This window comes from Hemiscyllium ocellatum, chromosome 7 (genome assembly GCF_020745735.1).
Source record: "Hemiscyllium ocellatum isolate sHemOce1 chromosome 7, sHemOce1.pat.X.cur, whole genome shotgun sequence".
Classification (NCBI taxonomy): domain Eukaryota; kingdom Metazoa; phylum Chordata; class Chondrichthyes; order Orectolobiformes; family Hemiscylliidae; genus Hemiscyllium; species Hemiscyllium ocellatum.
In genome coordinates this window covers 74,324,979-74,345,340 of record NC_083407.1, presented here as the reverse complement: position 1 = coordinate 74,345,340, position 20,362 = coordinate 74,324,979, and the positions used below count along the sequence as shown (strand labels likewise).

Here is a 20,362-nt window from a genome sequence, read left to right as displayed (position 1 = left end):
CCACCTGGAAAAGCTACTCATTGCTCCACTGTGGAACTCCACAAACTTATATGCAGGGAACTTCAAGAAAATTCTGAGTGTTCTTTTGGACTTTTGTCTTTATTTTAAAACTCTTAACGCTAGCAAGCAGATGTTTTAACAGTCCAGTAAACTACTATGTTGGCTTTTGGATGCTGGAGAGTGGAGCAAGTGGTGCTGGTTGAAGAACTGAACTGCATCTGCAGTTGCTGGCTTTACTAATTCAACTGCTTTAACAATGTCATTCATGTTAGATTGCTTCAACTTTCATAATATGTAGTATAATACATTCAGGGTAAGTTGTCTAGTAAAAATGTTTTTTTCTTCTCCCTTTAGCAACAGTTGTCACAACTACATAAGGAGAAACAGGAAATTCTGAAGAACCTGGCACTTTATTACTTCACATTTGTGGATGTCATGGAATTTAAGGTAGAATGCATATCTATTAAACATGTAGATTAATTTAAATAGTTTGCGAAGGTATTTTGAATCTTGAATTACTGCACGTTGGGGTGTTCAGGTTGCTTTGGCATTCAAGATGATTCAATTTCTCATAGCCCAAGAGTCATGTTTTTGGATATACTTGGCAACCATGTCAGTTTGGAAGTTACACCAGCCATGACATGTTATATATTCGTCCGTGGGCTCATTTGTTTACCTCCCTACAAGTCCATATTTTACTCAGTGGCACATTAAAACTGGGCATAAGGCACCAAGCAGGCGATATGTGCTGCGATGCAAAGATGGCTGGAAATTAAAGTTACACCATCCTTGGTATCTAATGGCAGTGATGTTTCAAACTAGCAATCACCCACATGCAGTCACATTCTGTTTTGTACTCCAATGTTCAAGGTTTTTTTTTAGGCTTTGAAGATTTTGTTATAATTGAGAACTGTTGCTCATTATAAAGTTCTTATAAATAACAATGTCAAAACAATTTTTCAACTGATGGCTAATATAAGAATTAACTTTGAAGTCTTAATAGTTTGGGCTCAGTGACATGGCGTATAACCTTTTCCTATTTGTTGATTGGAAAGCTGAATGCTATATTTGTGAAATGATTTCCATGTCGTCTTAATGTGTAGTGATTACATTATTGTCTAAAGTGATTTGCAGTTCTGTTTTCTGATCTTTGTTTGCTATTACTTCAAACATAAAATATCCTCAACATGTATTCTGGACCCCATGATATCTCAAGGCATCAGGTCAAACACAGGCAAGGAAACATCCCATTGAATACCTTAGATTGCCACCCCTGTGGCTGAAATGTTAATACAACTCAATATTGAAGACAACTTGGTGTAAGCACCAAAGATGATAAGGGTACGGAGGGAGGATGTTAATGTCCATCATGAAGAGTGACTTAACAGTGCCACAACTGTCCCAGTTGACTGGATCCTCAAGGACATCGCTGTCTAAAATGTCTGCAGCAGGTGGTAAGGGAACCAGTAGGAGGGAATAAGTTATTTGGCCTCATTCTGCCAGTCTACTTATCATAGATACATCTGTCTGTTATAGTATTAATATAAATAATCATCACACATTTGTCAAAGAGATAAATTTCCATATTAATGTCAAGCATATCATGGATGGCAGTGCAACTGTGCTGAATTGGAAACTCTTCACACTGATCCAGCAGCACTCAACTGGACTGCCATGAATCACTTTGAACCATCAGCGAGGGAGAACTGTATTTGACCAAAATCTCTAACCTCAGCCCAGTAAATCCCACACTGTATCAATCCCTTCAAGCTAGGAGACCAACCCTGCTTCAGTTAAGACCGCAGGAGGATAGTACTAGGCATTCCTAAAAATTGGGTGTCAACCTGATGACATTACAACATAATGCTATTTGCTTAGTAAATAATAAAGCAGCATACGAAACAGCAAGTGATTCCAAAACAGGTGGATCAGATCGAAGTTCTGCAGTTCAGCCACATCCAGTCACATGCGGTGCTGAACAAGTAAAGAACGAGCAAGAAATGGAAGCTCCACAAGATTTTCCATTCTCACTGATGTAGCCCAGCACATCGGTTTAAAAGACAGACCTGAGGCATTTGCTTCCATCTTCAGCCAGAATTGGTGAGTGGATAATCTGTCTTGGCCTCTGCCTGAGGCATCCACTGTCATAAATGCCAGTTTAAACCAATTTGGTTCGGTCCATGTAATGGACACTGCATACTGCAAAAACTCTGGGTTCTGCCACCATTCTGGCAACAGTACTGAACTCTTGTGCTCCAAGGCTAGCCACACCTCTAATAAAATAACACTGGCATCTACCTAGCAATATGGAAACTTGTTCAATTATGTCCTATGTGCAGAACGTCGGACAAATTTAATCTGGCCAGTTATCACCCCAGTGGTGTGCTCTCAATCATGAACGAATTGATAGCGCTGTCAATAACTGTTCCATCAGGCAGCACTTATAAAGCAATAACCAGATAACTGACATTCCATTTGAGTTCAAACAAGGTCTTTTAGCTCCTGATCTCTTTGTAGTCTTGGTTCAAGCATGGCAAAGGAGCTATACTTAAGGCATGGTGTGAGTGACTGACTGTCCACGCAGCATTTGACCAGGTGTAACATCAGGATCCCTAGTAAAACTGGATCAACAGGAATCCGGGAAAACTCCATTGGTTGCAATCATATTGAACATGTAGGAAGATTGCTGTGGTTTTTGGAGGTCAGTCCTCTTAGTTCAAGTCATTGCTGCAGGGGTTCCCCAGTAGTATTACAGGCTCAACCATCTTGAACTAATTCATCTATGAACTTCACTCCAACAGAAGCTCAGATGTGGGGACGTTAAGCACTACTAGCAACTTCAGACATACTGAAGTACATATCCATAGGCAGCAAGACCTGGTCAATCCCAGTTTGAACTGATGTGGGAAGTAACATTCACATCAAACAAATGCCATAAATAACTATATTCAACAAAAGAAAACCTAACCATCACCCTGTGACTTTCAGTTGTATTGCCAACACTAAATCCTCCAACAACACTTGAATGAATATACACAATGGCAGTAGTGTATACCATCTGCAAGATGCACTGTAGTAACTCATGAGTTTCCTCTGACAGCATAATCCAAGTTCATGACCTCTATCACCTGGAAAGATGAGCGCACAAGTTGTAGGTAACACCGCTGCCTTCAAGTTCAAACTCTCATCATCCTTACGAGGAACTTTATCATGATTCCTTCATGGTTGCTGAATCACAATCATGGAGCACTCTTCCTAACATCACCATGAAGTCCCAAAAACCCAGCAACTGCAGTGGTTCAAGAGTGTAGTTCAGCACCTTCACTAGAGCATTTTGGATGCTCAGTAAATGCTTGTCTATGCAGTAGCACCCACATTCAATGAATGAATGAAAACAGAAACATTAAGAACTAGACTCCCGCACAGATAAGACTTGTTTCATTTAATATTACCACGTGTTGTGGCTCAGGTACTTTTCTGGGTCAAGGATATTCTTATAAAACAGAAATTTGCATATTCTTTACTGATATTTTCTCCCTACTGTTAACTTCTCAACTAGCTCTGTCTTAATCATGTAAATTACCTCTCGGCTGTTTGGTTAGTTTTACTTCTGTTCCTTCTATTTACGAGTTCACTACTGTAATCTGACATGCACTAATTCATGCCCGGTGCCTAGCTTTGTTCACCAAGACATGCATTACTTCTATGTGACTCTGACGACTCCTGTTTCCCTGGAAGAAATTTGCAGCATGCTATTGCAGGCTGTGGCTATTCCAATCACCCTTTTACTATGTAAATAACCTGCTTGGATATGGATGCAATCATTATTTTGTAAACACAAACATGTAATCGATGAAAATGTTTATGCTTATCGATCTTACTGTTTATTTGCTTAATGAAATATCAAATATTTGACTGTAAATTTGATATTAGCCAGTTGAATTAACTTCATTTTGCTTTGGAGTAAAGTTCTGTTGCTGACCTTCCCTGCATCCATGGCTGTGATATTTTCTTTCGTTCTTGTGTTTTATTTATTCTGTCTCTCTCTGTATTGCACTTTGGTGAGCTAAATTTCCTATTCCTCATTTTCTATCTCAATGGATGTTCCACTAATACTGGCTTCGTTAGGCCATTATGACATCTTGCTTTGTCGTGTCTGTGTGCCCTTGCAATCGTGTTCAGCAAGAATTATTTTGTATTTTGCACACTGCTGATTGTTTAATAACCAATTGCATTATTTCTTCTGCTCCTCAGATCTTATTTCCTGGAATTCTCTGTCTCTTTCCTTTTTGTTTTAAATAATGCTGCCAATAATAGTGCCAAATGATTGTATAAATTGTTTCCCCTATAGGATCACGTGAGCGAACTACTAAACACTATTGACGCCTGTCAAGTTTTTTTTGATATCGTAAGTATCTTCAGAAGTTGATATTCATTTGAGGGGGGGGGGGGGGAGGAAAGTTCCCAAATTTGGAATATTTTTAATTTTTTCTTCCTTTGTTTTGTTATCCCCTGCACTTAGACTGTCAACTTTGATTTAACCAAAAACTACTTGGATTTGGTTGTAACTTACACAACACTAATGATAATGGTGTCTCGGATTGAAGAACGAAAGGCAATTGTGGGCCTCTACAATTATGCACATGAAATGTTGCATGGAGCTAGGTGAGGGTTAAATCTTTAGTGTCTGTCTGTTTTATTTAAATGTAGCTTATCTGGTGTGTGTTTCATGAGCATAAGTTAGCAGAAGTAGGCTATTCATTCTTGAAAGTGTGGAGTATCATACAGAGCGGCCCTGACTGATTTATTTGTATCTTGAATTCTACATTCTCATCCACCCTGATAACCTTTGATTTCCTTGCTTAGCAGATATCTATCTGCCTCCACTTTGAAAAATATTTAATGACCCCATCCCACAGCCTACTGAGGCAAGCAGTCAAAAGTGTCTGACCATCTGATAGGAAGAAAAGATCTTCATTGCTGACCTAAAAAGACACTCCTTTAATTTTAAAGAATGTCCCCTAGTTCCGGCATCACCCACAAGAGGAGCTGTCCTTTGCATGTGCACTTTGTAAAGACCATTCCGAACCTTATACGCTTCAATTAAGTCATTCCTCACTTCTAAATTCCAAGCCAAATTGGTCATCTGCCATGGCTTCACTGTTTGTGTATTCCTAGGCGTCGTATGCCAGGTCACTTCAGCTATCCAGGTTTCTTTCTCACATAGTTGTCCTTATTTAAGTTTAAAACACTAGTCTTAGTCCCACTCTTCTCCCTTTCAAGCAGAACATAAATTTTAATCATAGATGGTTACTGTAACATGTTCAAATATTGAGTTTGTTGTTCGAGTGTTCAGTCCATCGTAAATGTCTTGGACTGCACACGATATTTCACATTTTTCTCCTCACACCTATCTCCACTTAAGTTTTGTCAGCATAAATAACAATGAATTGAAAATTCTTAATTTGAAGCATTTAAAATATCACTAATAAGGTACATGATTGATGTGATAATATTAGAATCTGAAATTAATACAGGAAGATGGTTGTGCTAAATATCAGACAGAGCATGTGTGTTATGGTTCAGAATCCTATGCTATCTTGATATCTGACTTGTGACAATTTCAAATGTGTGGCTTGTTCAGTTAATACTAAAATGCAATAAGTTGTAACCTACATATAGGTGCTTATTCCTAAGTGCCATCCATGCAGAGGCATAAAAGTTTGTTTGAGGAAACAAATCCATAGCATGATGCTTGTTGCAACTCACTTTTCTACAAAACACGCAAACTGCAGAGTTGCATTGGTTGTTTCTCCTTGCTGCTCCTCTCATCATTCAGGGCCAGCAATATTCAGTGAACCTCTAGAACAAAAACCAGTTTTGTTTTTATTTGGATACACAGGATTAAAACAAAAGTAAGTATAAAATTAAATCACTGCATTCATTCAGTAATAATAGTGATTTACCAAGATAGCATAGCAACAATAATTCATGAAACATTGCTGTCTTTTTTTTAAAAAGAATATTACGTCAAGAATTGTTCCAATAAGCAGTAGCATCATGACATTTGGCACCAAAAATGCTTTCCATCTGAGAATGCTGATTCATCAAGTATACTGTCAACATCAACAACTAAACAGCTGCACAGATGAGGCAGTATATTTTGACATTTCCTTTCATGAAAAGCATTTCTGAACATTCACAACATTAGTTGATCCACAAGTTGGGCTAGTATCAGTTGAATCAATGCTGTTGTAAATGCTTTGGGGACTACCAAGTGTGATCCAAGCCATAATTTAAAAACACAAATCCATCAAAGAATGGTCAAATCAACAAGAGTAGGCTTTTACTTCCTGGGAACTGGACAGTAATTCTAATTATTGTAGAGTTGGTGCTCAAGACTTAATTGGTTTAAGTTGTGATTTGGAGATGCCGGTGTTGGACTGGGGTGTACAAAGTTAAAAATCTCACATCACCAGATTATAGTCCAACAGGTTTAATTGGAACCACACTAGCTTTCGCAGCGACGCTCCTTCAGGTGATAGTGGAGGGCTCGATCGTAACACAGAATTTACAGCAAAAATTTGCAGTGTGATGTAACTGAAATTATATATTGAAAAATTGATTGTCTGTTAAGCCTTTCATCTGTTAGAATACAGTGATAGTTTCACATCTTTCATGTGTAAATCACAAAACCTTTTTTTAAAAGTTGCATTCTCGGGTTAGCTGTTAACAATGGTGATAGCTAGACAATATGTTGAAGGTGTTAGCCCCCTGTGTTCTGCCTATGACAGATGAAAGGCTTAACAGACAATCAATTTTTCAATGTATAATTTCAGTTACATCACACTGCAAATTTTTGCTGTAAATTCTGTGTTACGATCGAGCCCTCCACTATCACCTGAAGGAGCGTCGCTGCGAAAGCTAGTGTGCTTCCAATTAAACCTGTTGGACTATAATCTGGTGATGTGTGATTTTTAACTTGGTTTAAGTTGGTTCTTTTTGCTATCTGGATTCTACACTATACAAGATACAGCACAGAAATAGACCATTAAGTCCCACTGGGCCTTGCATGTGATTATACTGAACCCTTCTTAGTCTATCAACATATCCACCTTTTCGTTTAGACTTGATTCTTTTCTATTTTCCCCTAAATGCAGAATGACATAATTCAGAACTCTCAGCATTTGCTGTCTCCTGAACTTGCTCAAGTGAGAGATGCATTGTCAGTATATGTTTATTTAGCTACTTAATGGAATTTTTCTTGCATGCTATCTGTAAAAAAAAACGTGAAAAATAATTATCTGGTGGCTTGGATCTTTTTAATATCAAAACTATTTAAGTTGTGATTGAAAATAAAATATATAATGTTTCTGACAGTGACCGTGAATATCCAAGACTTGGCCAGATGATTGTAGATTACGAGAACCCACTAAAGAAAATGATGGAAGAATTTGTACCACATAGTAAGGTAAGATAAGAGGGAGCCATTTTGTTCAGGAGTTGTTTGAACTGTTGTACTTTTTGGTGCACTCTTTTTTTCTCATGCCCTCTCTTTTTTTTTCTCATGCCATTTCTCTTCTTAAATCCCTTTGCCCTGCCTTCTCGACCCTAATCTCAGAAAAGAAATGTATGCAGTTCGTGGACTTATTTATCTCTACATTTGGGACAACCTGATTTCTTGCTATTATTGGATTCTTCCTTTCAGTAGCCCACCCACTATTCCTCTAATTTCCACTCTTCCCTCGTCACAAAGCTATCTTTTCTTCTACCTTTTTTTTTACCTTACCAGCATGCTGTCTCCAAGTCCACCATCACAATGTGACCCATCCCTTTGTCAGTTGACCATTTTACAATTGAGAAGCTGATCATCCAACTCCACCCCCCCCCCCCCCGCTCTTCATATTAACCAATGTTAGAAATGTTTTCTCTGAAATCTCCCAACTTCAAAGCAATCACATTTTTGTCCTTTGTAAACTGCTGGCACGTCTCCAACCTTTCTTTACCAAGTCATTGAGCATGTTGCCAACTTCCAAGTAAGTGTTCATTAATCCCAGAATCCAGTGCTTGAATCCATCTCACCAAGTTTCTGCCCTGTTGAAGTATGGAAAGTTGAATCTTTAAAGGCACAAATAAAATGCTTAGTGACCATGACAATAGGAAACTTTTATGCCTCACTCTTTCAATCTATTTGCATGTTTTGACATTGCCATACAGTTGGCTTGGATTATCCTCACCTGGTTACATTTTTTATCTATTTAACCATAACTAGAGTAGTTCCTTCTGCCTTTGAACAGTTACCTCGAAGCATTTGCTAAGGTTCTATCCTTTTGCCCCTCTTATATGTGGATCGTTAATGAAACAGTTTTAAAAAATCTTCACATGCATGATGATGACACCAAGCTCTATCTCGCCATCACATTCATCACTTCTCCAACAGTATGCAAGATATCTATGCTTATTCAATTCTGGGCTCTTGAACATACCCAGTTTTAATTGCTGTACCATTGGCTATGCCTACTGCTGCCTATATCCTAAGCTCTGGAATTCCTGCTCTTGACTTCAATCCTACCCCTCTAGACACACCTTAAAACCTACTGTTTGACCAAACTTTTAGTTGTCTGACCCAATAACTCTTAATGTAGTTTCATATCCTATTTTGCCTTATAAGCAAATTTGATAAGATCTTGTAAGTGTAAGAGGTAAAGCAAGAAAGTAAGGTGTTAGTATGGGGAGTAATAAGCAGATCATGACAGGAAGGACAAGAAGTTAGAAAAAGGGAGCGGGTGGCTTTGTTATTTAATGATATCACAACAGATAAGAGTGACCAACTTTAAGGAAACTAGAATGTAGAAGTGATTTCGCAGGATAGAAGTGGTAAAGGCAAAAAGTCACTCTGCAAGTAGTCTACACACTCCCTAACAATAGTAATCACACAAGACCAGGTTATAGTCCAACAGGTTTAATTGGAAGCACATCTAGCTTTCGGAGCGGCACTCCTTCATCAGGTGATAGTGGAAGGCTCAATCCTAACACACAGAATTTATAGCAAAAATTAACAGTGTGATGTAACTGAAATTATACATTGAAAAATTGATTGCCTGTTAAGCCTTTCATCTGTTAGAATACGTGATAGTTTCACTTCTTTCATGTGATTTACACACGATACTACAGCACGGAAACAGACACTTCGGTCCAACTCGTCCATGCTGACGAGATATCCCAACCTAATCTAGTTCCACCTGCCAGCACTTGGCCCATATCCCTCTATACCCTTACTATTCATGTACCTGTCCAGATGTTTTTTAAATGTTGCAATTATACTAGTCTCCATCGCTTCCTCTGGCAGCCCATTCCACATACGCATGTTACCCCTTAGGTCTCTTTCATATCTTTTACCCCCTCACCCTAAACCTATGCCCTCTAGTTCTGGACTCTTCCACTTCAGGGAAAAGATCTTGTCTATTTACCCTATTCATGCCCCTCATGATTTTATAAACTTTTGTAAGGTCACCCTCAGACTCCAACGTTCCAGGGAAAACAGTCTTAGCCTATTCAACCCCTCCCTATAGCTCAAACTTTCAAACCTTGGTGACATGCTTGTAAATCTTTTCTGAACCTTTTCAATTTCACAACATCCTTCTGATGGGAAGGAGACCAGAATTGCATGCAATATTCCAAAAGTGGCCTTATCAATGTCCTGTACAACCGCACCATGACCTCCCAACCTCTGTACTGAATAAAGGAAAGCATAGCAAATGCCGCCCTCACTATCCTATCTACCTGGGGCTACTTTCAAGGAGCTGTGAACCTGCACTCCAAGGTCTCTTTTGATTTGAAACATCCAAGATCCTGAGTAGATTTAACAGGGGGATGGGGGACGGATGTTTTCTCTATTGGGAGAATCTAGTATGAGGGATTTCGACTTAAAAGTAGAATGATGCCCAAGATATATTTTTAAAAAGAATAATAAATGCTAGCAAGCACATAAAATAAGAAGAATTGACTCAAAGTATGTGTTGAAAATTGTAAGAGCATGTATAGCAAAGTAATTTGTTTTGAATGTTTTAAAACATTTGACTTTTTTTAATACTGCATACGTGTATGTGAATGCAAAGAAAGAATTATCAGAGTAACTATGATCTTTATTGAATAGTGGATCTGGACGAAAGGCTTTGTGGCCTACTGCATTGAGTTTGAACGTTTCTATAGTATATCTGTGAATCACTTGTGAATGTTTTATCTCACAGATATATTGCTCTGTCTTAATAACTATTGCATTATTTTTCTAATGTCTGATGTGAAAGTAATCTTATTGTTTATCTTACTACTTTCAAGTCTTTGTCAGATGCACTAATTTCACTCCAAATGGTTTATCCTCGGCGGAACCTTTCAGCAGAACAATGGAGAAATGCTCAGTTGTTAAGCCTAATAAGTGCTCCAAGTACCATGCTTAATCCTGCACAATCTGACACAGTAAGCAAATTCTATACATCTAGCAAATGTTGTTTTAGTACTTTAAACCATTTATAAGTCAGTTTTTTTGCTTCATTGTTTTAGATGCCATGTGAATATCTATCTTTGGACACTATGGAGAAATGGATAGTTTGTAAGTACTAAATACGCGATTTGAATTGTCACAAGAACAACATAGGTTTGCCATGTAGCCTAGAAACTATATGTGGGAACATCGCCTGTTTAATCTGTCAAAAGTGTTCTGCCACTGAGATTGACTGACTGATTTTTGTTCTAATGCTTTGTCCTTTTTTTAAATACAATCAGCTAATAAGAATAAAAGATCTAAAATTAACAGTTGACTTACAACAGTTACCTTTTGTGGGGAAGAGTTCCAAACTTGTGCTAACATTTCTTGGAAGAATGCAATCTCAACTTCTTCAATATGTCTTCACAACTGGAATTCCTTGTCGTTGGAACGATTCTCTTCAATTGTTTCCACATCACAAGTATGATGCCCAGAACTAGATGCAATACTCTAGCTGTGGCTGAACTAGTATCTTACACAATTAACAACGCTCCTCCCTTATGCACTCATTGCCCCTATTAATACAATCCAGGATAGTGTATGTATTATTATGCTTTCATCCTGTCTTGCCATGCCACCGACTAATGCATGTACATACCCAGGTCCATTGGCTCCTGCACCACATCAGAATTATGTCCTTTAGTTTATAGTCCCTCCAAGTTCACCTCCCAAAATGAATCACTTCCCCTGCATTCAACTTCACCATCTATTTGTCCACCCATTCCACCAACTTGTTTACATCCTTTCAATGTTCTACACTATTGGCAATGCTTCCAGGTTGTACATTACTACCGAAGTTTTTAAATCACTCTTTTTGTTTACTCTTGGGATGTTGGTGTTACTAGCCAGTCTAGCATTTATTCTCCATTCCAAATTGCCCTGAAGAAATGGTGATGAGCTGATGTCCTGAACTCCCTATAGGTGGAGGGATACCCACACTGCTGTTAGTATGGGAGTTTTTGGATTTCAACCCCAGCAACAGTGAATGAATGATATAATTCCAGGACAAAGTGGGTCTTGGGAGAACTTGCGGGTGCAGGTGTTCCCAGGCATTTGCTGTCTTTATTCTTCCAGCTAGTAGTGGTCGTGGGTTTGGGTGGTGTTTGGAGCCCTGGTGAGTTAATGCAGTTTGTGAATAATAAATACTGTTGATATATTGGTGCTGAAGAGAGCAGATATTGGTGGTGGTGAATGGGATACCAGTCAAATGGATTACTTTTATCAGAATAATATCAAATTTCTCAGATATTACTGGAGTTCCATTTGATCAGGCAAGTGGGAGCCTTCCATTATGCTCCTGACTTGTAAATTCTAGATAGTGAACAGGTACTGGAGAGACAAGAAGTGAATTACTCACTGGGGAATTCTTTATGTTGACAGTAGGGTAATTTAGTAACATGATTGTTATTAAATGTCAAGGGCGTTGATTAGATTCTTTGTTGCAGACAATCATTGCCTGGCACTTGTATGGCGTGTATTTCTTAGACATTACATGACAGCTCAAGCCTAGAAGTTGTTGAGATTTTGTTGCAAGTGGACACTGCTTCACTATCTGAAGAGATGTGAATAGTGCAGATCATTGTATAATCATGAGCTAACACCCTGACCTCTGACTTTATGATGGAGGGAAGGTGATTTATGAGGTAGCTGAAGCTGGTCAGGCCTTAGACATTGCCTGAGGAATTCCTGCAGAGATGTCCTAGGGTTGAACTAATTAATATGCTTGATGCCATGCTCTGTCAAATGTGACAGTGATGACAAGGGCAGTCACCTGTTCCGAATCTGGCATTCAGGTCTTTTGTCCATGTTTGGAACATGACTATAATGAGATTGCTGACACAACCCACACTGAAAGCGATGAACATTTGCTTTGCGAGTCCCATGTTTCCATGAGTATGCTGGTGAATGAAGGTAAACTGCTGAAGGTCAGTATTCGTTTGGATTTGTGCTTTTTTTTGTGTACAGGATGTATTGAGCAATTTTTCACATTGCTGGATAGATGCCAGTGTAGTCGAAGTGCTCGGCTGAGGGTGCAGCTAGTTCTGGAGTACACATTTTCAGGGCTATTGCTAGAATATTGTCATTGCCCATATCATTGCACTACCCAGTATCTCTAGCCGTTTCTTGATTTCACATGGAGTGAATTGAATTCATTAAAATCTGGGCATCTGTGATGCTGGGATTCTGGAGGAGGCCATGGCCCACCTAGCGTCATGGCTAAAGATACATGCAAATTTTACAGCCTTGCCTTTTGCACTAATTTTCTGTGCTCCTCCAGGCATTGAGGATTTGTGGGGTATCCTCCTCCATTGAGTTTAATAGTTCTCATCATACACAACTAAATATGACAGGACTGCAGCACTTAAATTTGATTCATTGGTTTTGGGATTGCTTAGCCCCATTGATGCTTCTGCTATATGATGTGCAAATGCTTTTGTGTTATAGCTTTTTTTTGGTGTATCCTAGCATGTCCTCTTGCACTTTGTGCCTTGCTCCAATGTAAAGGAAACATTGGACCATGAGGCTACAAATTGTAGTGAAGTATAACTCTGCCGATAGCCAACAGTACCGCATGATTGCCGGGTTTTGAATTGCTAGACCTATTCAAATGTATTCCAGACCATGCAGTGATAGTGCTTCACAGTACAATGGAGTTTATCCTCCATGTGAAAACAGGACTTCATCTCCACAAGAATTGTGCAGAAGTCACCTCCAGATTCTGTCAAAGATAGACTTATTCCTGTCAGGTCGATTGGTGTGAATGAAGTCACATAGGCTTTTCTCTCTTGGTTTCCATATTAACATGGATTCCAGACAAAATGCAAACTCATGGCGTCAGGTCAAACATGTGGACGTTGTGCCTTGTGGTAATGTCCCTGGACAAGTAATCTAGACCTGTCCCAGACTCGTTATAGCAGCCATGTCCATTAGCACTCAGCCGGTCCATTTTTTTTAGTGGGGCTACAGAGCCACTCTTGGTGATGGATGTTGAAGTCCCTCACCTCAAGTACGTTCTGCACCCTAGCAATCCGTAGCGCTTCCTTCAGGTGGTGTTCAATGTGAAGAAATATTGATTCAATTGAATATCTTCTGGGTGGAGGACAAGCCAGTGTTTATCCAGATGTTTCATGCCCATATTTGATCTGACTTTGAGATTTCATAGGATCTCAAATCATTGTTGAGAGCACCCAGAGTAACTTGTTCTGGGTTGTGTATCACTGTGTTGCCACCTCTGGTGAGTCTGTCCTGCTGACCTGACAGGACATATGGAGGGATGTTGACAGTTATATCTGGGTCATTGTATGTTTCCATGATTATTAATATATCAGGTTGTTGCTTCAATAGCTTTGGAGTCATTGCTTCAAAAGAGACCCCAGATCTTGGTAAGGACTTATCTTTTCTGATGTATAGCTTGATGCCAGGTAAACGATCCGCTCATTCACTTTTTTAAGGGTCAACCACATTGCTCTAGATCTGGATGGAGTCACATGAAGATCTGTCCAGGCAAGGATGGCAGAGTTCCTTTCCTAAAGGAAATCAGTGATATACACTTATACTGCAACTGATCATGACTGCATGGTCATGGTTAACCAAACTTTTAATTCCAGATCTTATTGAATTCCAATTTCCATAAGATCTTAAGATATAAGAGCAAAATTACACTTTTCATTTGGCACATCACATCTGCTCCTCAATTTAATCATCGCTAATACCTTCTCACAGTAACTCTTGGTCCTCTTACTAATCAAGAATCTATCTATCTCTGTCTTAAATACATTCAATGACTTAGGCTTCACAGCCTCTACAGCAATGATTTCACAGATTAACCACTTTCTGGCTAAGGAAATTCCTCATCATCTCCGATCTATAGGGTTGTCCCTTCGCTCTGAGGCTATTCCTTTGTTTCCTCTTGGAAACCACATTCACTCTATCCAGGCCTCCTCAGTATTCTGTAAGTTGCATTCAGATTCCTTGTCATCCTTCGAAACTGCATTGAGGACAGACCCAGAGTCCTCCACTGCACCTCATTTGACAAGCCCTTCACCCCAAGATAACTCTTGAAAACCTTCTTTTGACCTCTTCCAAGGCCAGCACGTTTACCTCCGATATAGAGCCCAAAATTGCTTTAAATATTCAAATGCAGTCTGACTAGAACCATATACAGCCTCAGCAGTACATCTCTGTTGTATGGTAGACCTCTTGTAATGAATGAGAATATTGCACTTGCCTTCTTAACTACCAACTGAATCAGCATATTAACCTGCAGAGAATTCTGAACTAGGACTGCAAAGTCCCTTTGTGCTTCAGATTTCCAAAGCCTTTCCCTATTTAGAAAATAGTCTATGCCTCCATTCTTCTGACCAAAGTGCAAAACCTTGATTTCCATCTGTCAGTCTGTTGGCCTGTCCAAATCCCCCTCCTGTCTCCCCCATTCCCTCAACACTACCTGCCCCTCCATCTGTCTGCAAACTGAGCAACAATGCCTTCAGTTCCTTCATCAAGATCATTAATGTATAACCAAACAGTTGTGGTCCCAATATTGACCCCTGCAGAATTCCACGAGTCACTGTCTGCCATCCCGTTAAGGACCCCTTTATTCCCCACTCTCTGCCTTCTGCCAATCAACCAGTCCTCTCTCCATTGCCAGTATCTTGCCGCAACATCTTGGTCTCTGAGCAACCTTCTGTGCAGCACCTTATCTAAAGGTCTTCTGGAAATCATGTCTGCTGGGTCTCCTTCGTTTAACTTATTACCTCCTTTAAGAAAATACTAAAACATTTGTCAGGCGTGACCTCCCATGACAAAGTGTGATGATTCAGCCCTATTTTAACATTCACTTCCATGTACTCCACAATCTTACACTTAATAATGGACTCTAAAGTCTTACCAATGAGTGTGTTCAGGCTAACTTGCCTACAATTTCTGCTTCCCTTGCTTAAACAGGGGTGTTACATTAGCCATTTGTCCTCCAGCACCCTCCCTGACTCTCGTGATTCCTGAAAAATGATCATCAATCCCCCTGCAATCTCCTCAGTACTCTCCTTCAAAACCCTGGGGTGTAGTACATCTGACCTGGGTAATTGATCCACCTTCACCTGATGCAACATCGTCTCCTTAGTGATGGCCACTACACTCACCCCTGTCCCTTGACTCTCTTGAAATTCTGTTATGCTCCTGGTGTTTTCCTCTGTGAAAACTGATGGAAAGTGCCTAAAGGTTATTCCGGCATTTCTTTGCTTCCCATTACTACTACTTGATTTCTAGTGGTCTAGTGGCTACTCTTGCCCCTCTCTTACTTTTTTGATATCTCTTTTTAAAAAAAACTCTAGCAATCTTATTTTATATTATGAGCTTGCTTTTTCTAATATTTCACCTTCTCCCCCTTCATTTTGTTTCTTCTATCATCTAGTTTTTAATGACTTCCCATTAATCTTTACCACATTATGTAATTTTTCTTATGTTTTTAAGCTGCTACAAACCTGATTCCTCCAGTCCACCTGAGTTTTGAAGTCTCCCATGATTATTGTAATAGCACTTTTCTTATGTCATTTCTATCTTATGATTTTATTTCTTGAAATCTTGACTACTACTAAGGACCTGTACATGGTTCCCATCAGAGTGCGTTTTTTTCTTTGCGGTTCTTCAACTCTGTCCACACAGATTCCATACCTTCCGACTCTAAATGATTTCACCATCAACCATTGTGGAAATTAAGCCCCCAAAATATTAGCACAGGGTTCTGGATTACTTGTCTAGTGACATTACCACCAAAGCACTGCCTGCGCATTTTTGATCTGATGTCAACAGATTTCATTTTGTTCAGAATCAATGTTGAGGACTCTAAGGGTAACTCCTTCCTGACTGTATGCCACTCTGTCCCCACCCCTGGTGATTGTTATCAGGAAAACCATGGTGCCAACATGGATCCCTGGAAAACTACAAACCTTTCTTCAGCTGTAAAATGTTCATTAACTACCCACTCTGTTTCCTACCACTCAGCCAATTTTGAAGCCATTTTGTTAGCATCCATTTTATTCCTTGAGTTAAACTTTTTTTAATAAGTCTGGTGTGTCACACTGTATCAAATATCTTTTGGAAATCCATATACATCATATCAATCTTCTGATGCCTCCTCAGGTAAACTCCCAAGTTAGTCATGTTTGAGTTTTGCCTGAAGAAATCCAAGCTGATTTTCCATTGTCACAAGAACAAATACATGTAAATTATTAATTTTGCTCTGAATTAGTGTTTTTCTAGTAGTTTGCTCACCACAGGGTTATGAGGGGGCTAGGAATGGTTTAGAGAGAGATTGATAAGTTAGGTAAGTGGGCAAGAAGTTGGCAAATGGAGTGTAATGTGGGAAAATGTGAAGTTGTTCACTTTGGGAGAACAGAAAATTATTTAATGGCTAAAAACTGCAAAAACCTGCAACACACCGGGACTTAGGGTGACTTGTGCATGAACACAGCTGGCAAACAAGGGCAGAAGGTAATCAGGAAGGTTAGTGGAATGTTGGCCCTCATTTCAAGGGGATTGGTGCAGGAGAGTAGTCTTAATGCAACTGCAAAAGCTGTTGATGAGACTGCAGCTGGAGTACTTTGAGGGGATTTTTGCTCCCCTTGTTTAAGGCAAGATATCATTTTATTGTTGGAGTGGATGGATTGTCTCAGGTGAAACAGGTTGGTACTTGACTCAACGGAGTCTAGAAGAATTAGAGGTGATCTCATACAGAATTCTTAAGGGTTTTGACAGGGTGTGGGAACAGAGGGCATAGCTTCAGAACTAAAGGGTGTCAATCTGAGACTGAGATGAGAAATTTCTTCTCTTGGACTTGAGTGTCTTTGGAACTCCTTACCACCAAGAACTGTGGGGGCAGAGTCCTTGAGAATATTTAAGACTGAGACAGATTCTTGATCAATTGGAGAATGGGAAAAAGGCAGGAAAGTGGACATGAGGAATGTCAAATCGGCCATGAGTGGGTTCAAGGGATCAAATGTCTTTTTTAAATTGCTTCACGAGATGAGGGTGTCACTGGCTTGGCCAGCATTTATTGTCTATCACTAGCAGTTAACAGTCAAATTTACTGTGGATCTGGAATTACATATAGGCCAGATCAGCTGAGGATGGCAGTTTCCTTCCTTAAACGATGTGGATGAACCAGATAAGTTTTTCTAACTGTCAACAATGGACTGATGGTCACCACTTAGAATTTTTTGTTGTCAGGTTCAAATTCCACCATGTGCTGTGGCAGGATTCAAACCGGGGTCCTCAGGACATGACCTAGATCTCTGGATTAATAGTCCAGTGACAATACCGTTAGACCATCACTTTCTTACACTCACTCCAGTTCATATTTCCTATGGGCTTACCAAAGTTAAATTGATTAGCTTGTCATTGCTGAGCTTATCCTTGTTAGTTTTTCAAACAATGATGTCAAGTTTGCAGTTCTCCAGGGAAATAATTATTGTTCCATTTTTAGTAATTTTTTAGAAAGTGTGTTTCACATGATGGTAAAGCAGATAGAGTTGGTTTGTGTTGCACTATAAAATAGTTACTTGTCTCAGCATTCCAACACCACCTGGATAGCCTCACCTTTTGCCATCCATTACCTTGAGATGAGACAAGACTTTATCCACAGTGTTAGTTGCAACAGTTGCTGTTCCATACATCACTGTATTTGTTGACTGACATTGGAACTTAGTTGAAAATATAGAGGTCATGTTAACCTTCAGTTTTAAAATTCACCTTGTTTTGAAGTCTGTCAGTTGCCTTACCTTTTCTTTTTCTGTGTAATCTTCTCCAAACCAACAACCCTCTACGATTCTGTACTCATCAATTCTGACCTCAACAGAACATAAATTGATCCATTGTTACTAGTTGTACTTTCACCTGCCTAGCTCTTGAATTTCCTCATGAACATTCATCCTTCAAGACACTGCTTAAAGTTTCAGCCAAAAGCTGGACCAAAAACAAATCCGTCCACCTGATCCTTTGTCTAGATTGGCGTCAACCTTCACTTTATAAATTTCCTATAAAGTATTTGGGGATGTTTTATTTCATTAAAGACATTTTATAAATATAAACTTTTGTGGGGAAAAAATGTTGATGCAAAAGTGATATTAACACACATTTTACCTTTTTGTTAGTTGGTTTTATCCTTTGCCATGGAAACCTGAATTCAGATGCTGCAGCTCTGAGCCTGTGGAAGATTGCCCTGCAGAGCAGTTCCTGTCTTGCTCTCTTCAGGGATGAAGTTTTCCATGTTCACAAAGTCGCAGAAGACTTGTTCATGAACATAAAAGGGTACTGTTTTTTCTTTTGAGTTTTGTAGTTGTACAAAATCCCATTGATTATTGATGTGTAATTTATAACATACAAAATGTTGCAAATACATTATTAATAATTATGGAAGCAAGTTTAGATTATGCAGTTTTGATGCATGACAATAGTGAATAGTATTCATGGTGTACATATTATGTTTGGAGATTTGTAGTATTTGAAAGATGAGCGTGAGTTGTTTACTTGACAGGTATATTTTGAAACAAATTAATTGTACAGTTGCTGTGATTCGCAATGGTGACAGCAAATCAAAAAATTAAACCTGTGTTCTCCATAAATTCTAGTTTATAACTGATAAAAGGTTGGGAATTTAAAATTGAGGCAGAAGTGTGTTTTAAGTTCTTTGCAGTTAATACATTATTTTTAAGGTCAAAGTCATTTGGAACAATTTCCTAAATAATTTCCAATAAGGCATGTGATCTGGTCAGCTGCCCAGCAGAATATTTGTCCTATTACTGAATTAAATGTTTATACTGTTCACAGCAGTTAGAAATTGATCAGTGGCTGCTAGTATACTGTGGATGTAAGAATCAAGGTTTCAGTTCAGGGAAACGGTCACCCTAGCAGGACTATTATTTTGTGGAGGCTCCAAATGGTGAGAGTTAAACAGAAATTCTCAAATTGCCAGAACTGAAAGACATTTTAGGCTATCAGGAATTCCATGCTAGCAGACTTGGACAGAAGTCCTAAAATTCTCACTGTCCAAAAAAGAGAACTAAAAAGAGTCTGTTAAGTAAGAGTTAAAACATTGAGGTCGGAGTGATAGTTTTGAGATATGAGAGGGATTTTGTTGGAAAAAAGTTGAAACTTTGTTTTCGTGTTGAAGATCTTTATAAACTGTTTGTTTAATAGCGTTGTTTGTGTTCTTCTATGCAATAACCTTATGTTCTTTTGTTGAAGAACATGTGCAGCCCTGTGTGTATCTGTTTAGCAACTAACCACTATGCGGGACCAAATTCAAAAATAAACCTTTATCTATCAAACTAAGTTTCATTCTGGAATTTGATGTGTCCATGATTATCATCAGCTAAGATCATAATATAAGTATTTCCCAGTGCTTGCTCACGCAATCAGAATACTCATTACTATATTTGCTTTTCACATTTTTGTTTCAGAGGACAACTGTTGGTGATCTTTTTTCCCCTGAATAAATATCAACTGTCGTGTAATCACGTTTACATCCAAATTGTTAGGATGGGCTATAAAAGTCAAATTTATTGAAGTTAAACTATCTAATTCAATTAGATTTCTTAAAATCTTGGTACTTTAAATGCAGCAGTATTTAAAACCACTCTTAAGATTTTCTATTTCTTGAAGTTTCTTCAATAATTTGTACAGAAAATCTGATGAGGCTTAACATGTTGTATTCCCCAAATGGCCTTGGGGATAATTATGTTTGGAAACATGATACTGATATAATCATAAATAGCTGTAGCTAAGTGGACTTGACTGCTATCCAACCAAATAAGATAAACTTGG

General features: G+C 38.9%; 1 protein-coding gene across 1 annotated transcript in view; it reads left to right on the top strand.

Annotated features, from left to right (window-relative positions):
• nckap1 (NCK-associated protein 1) overlaps nt 1-20,362 on the top strand; it is a 201,914-nt gene that overhangs the window by 64,094 nt on the left and 117,458 nt on the right. The window contains exons 3-9 of the mRNA XM_060827346.1: nt 355-447; nt 4,352-4,408; nt 4,523-4,665; nt 7,381-7,471; nt 10,339-10,476; nt 10,561-10,609; nt 18,691-18,847. Of these exons, the coding sequence (XP_060683329.1) occupies nt 355-447; nt 4,352-4,408; nt 4,523-4,665; nt 7,381-7,471; nt 10,339-10,476; nt 10,561-10,609; nt 18,691-18,847 (728 nt within the window). The remainder of the gene's footprint in view (nt 1-354; nt 448-4,351; nt 4,409-4,522; nt 4,666-7,380; nt 7,472-10,338; nt 10,477-10,560; nt 10,610-18,690; nt 18,848-20,362) is intronic.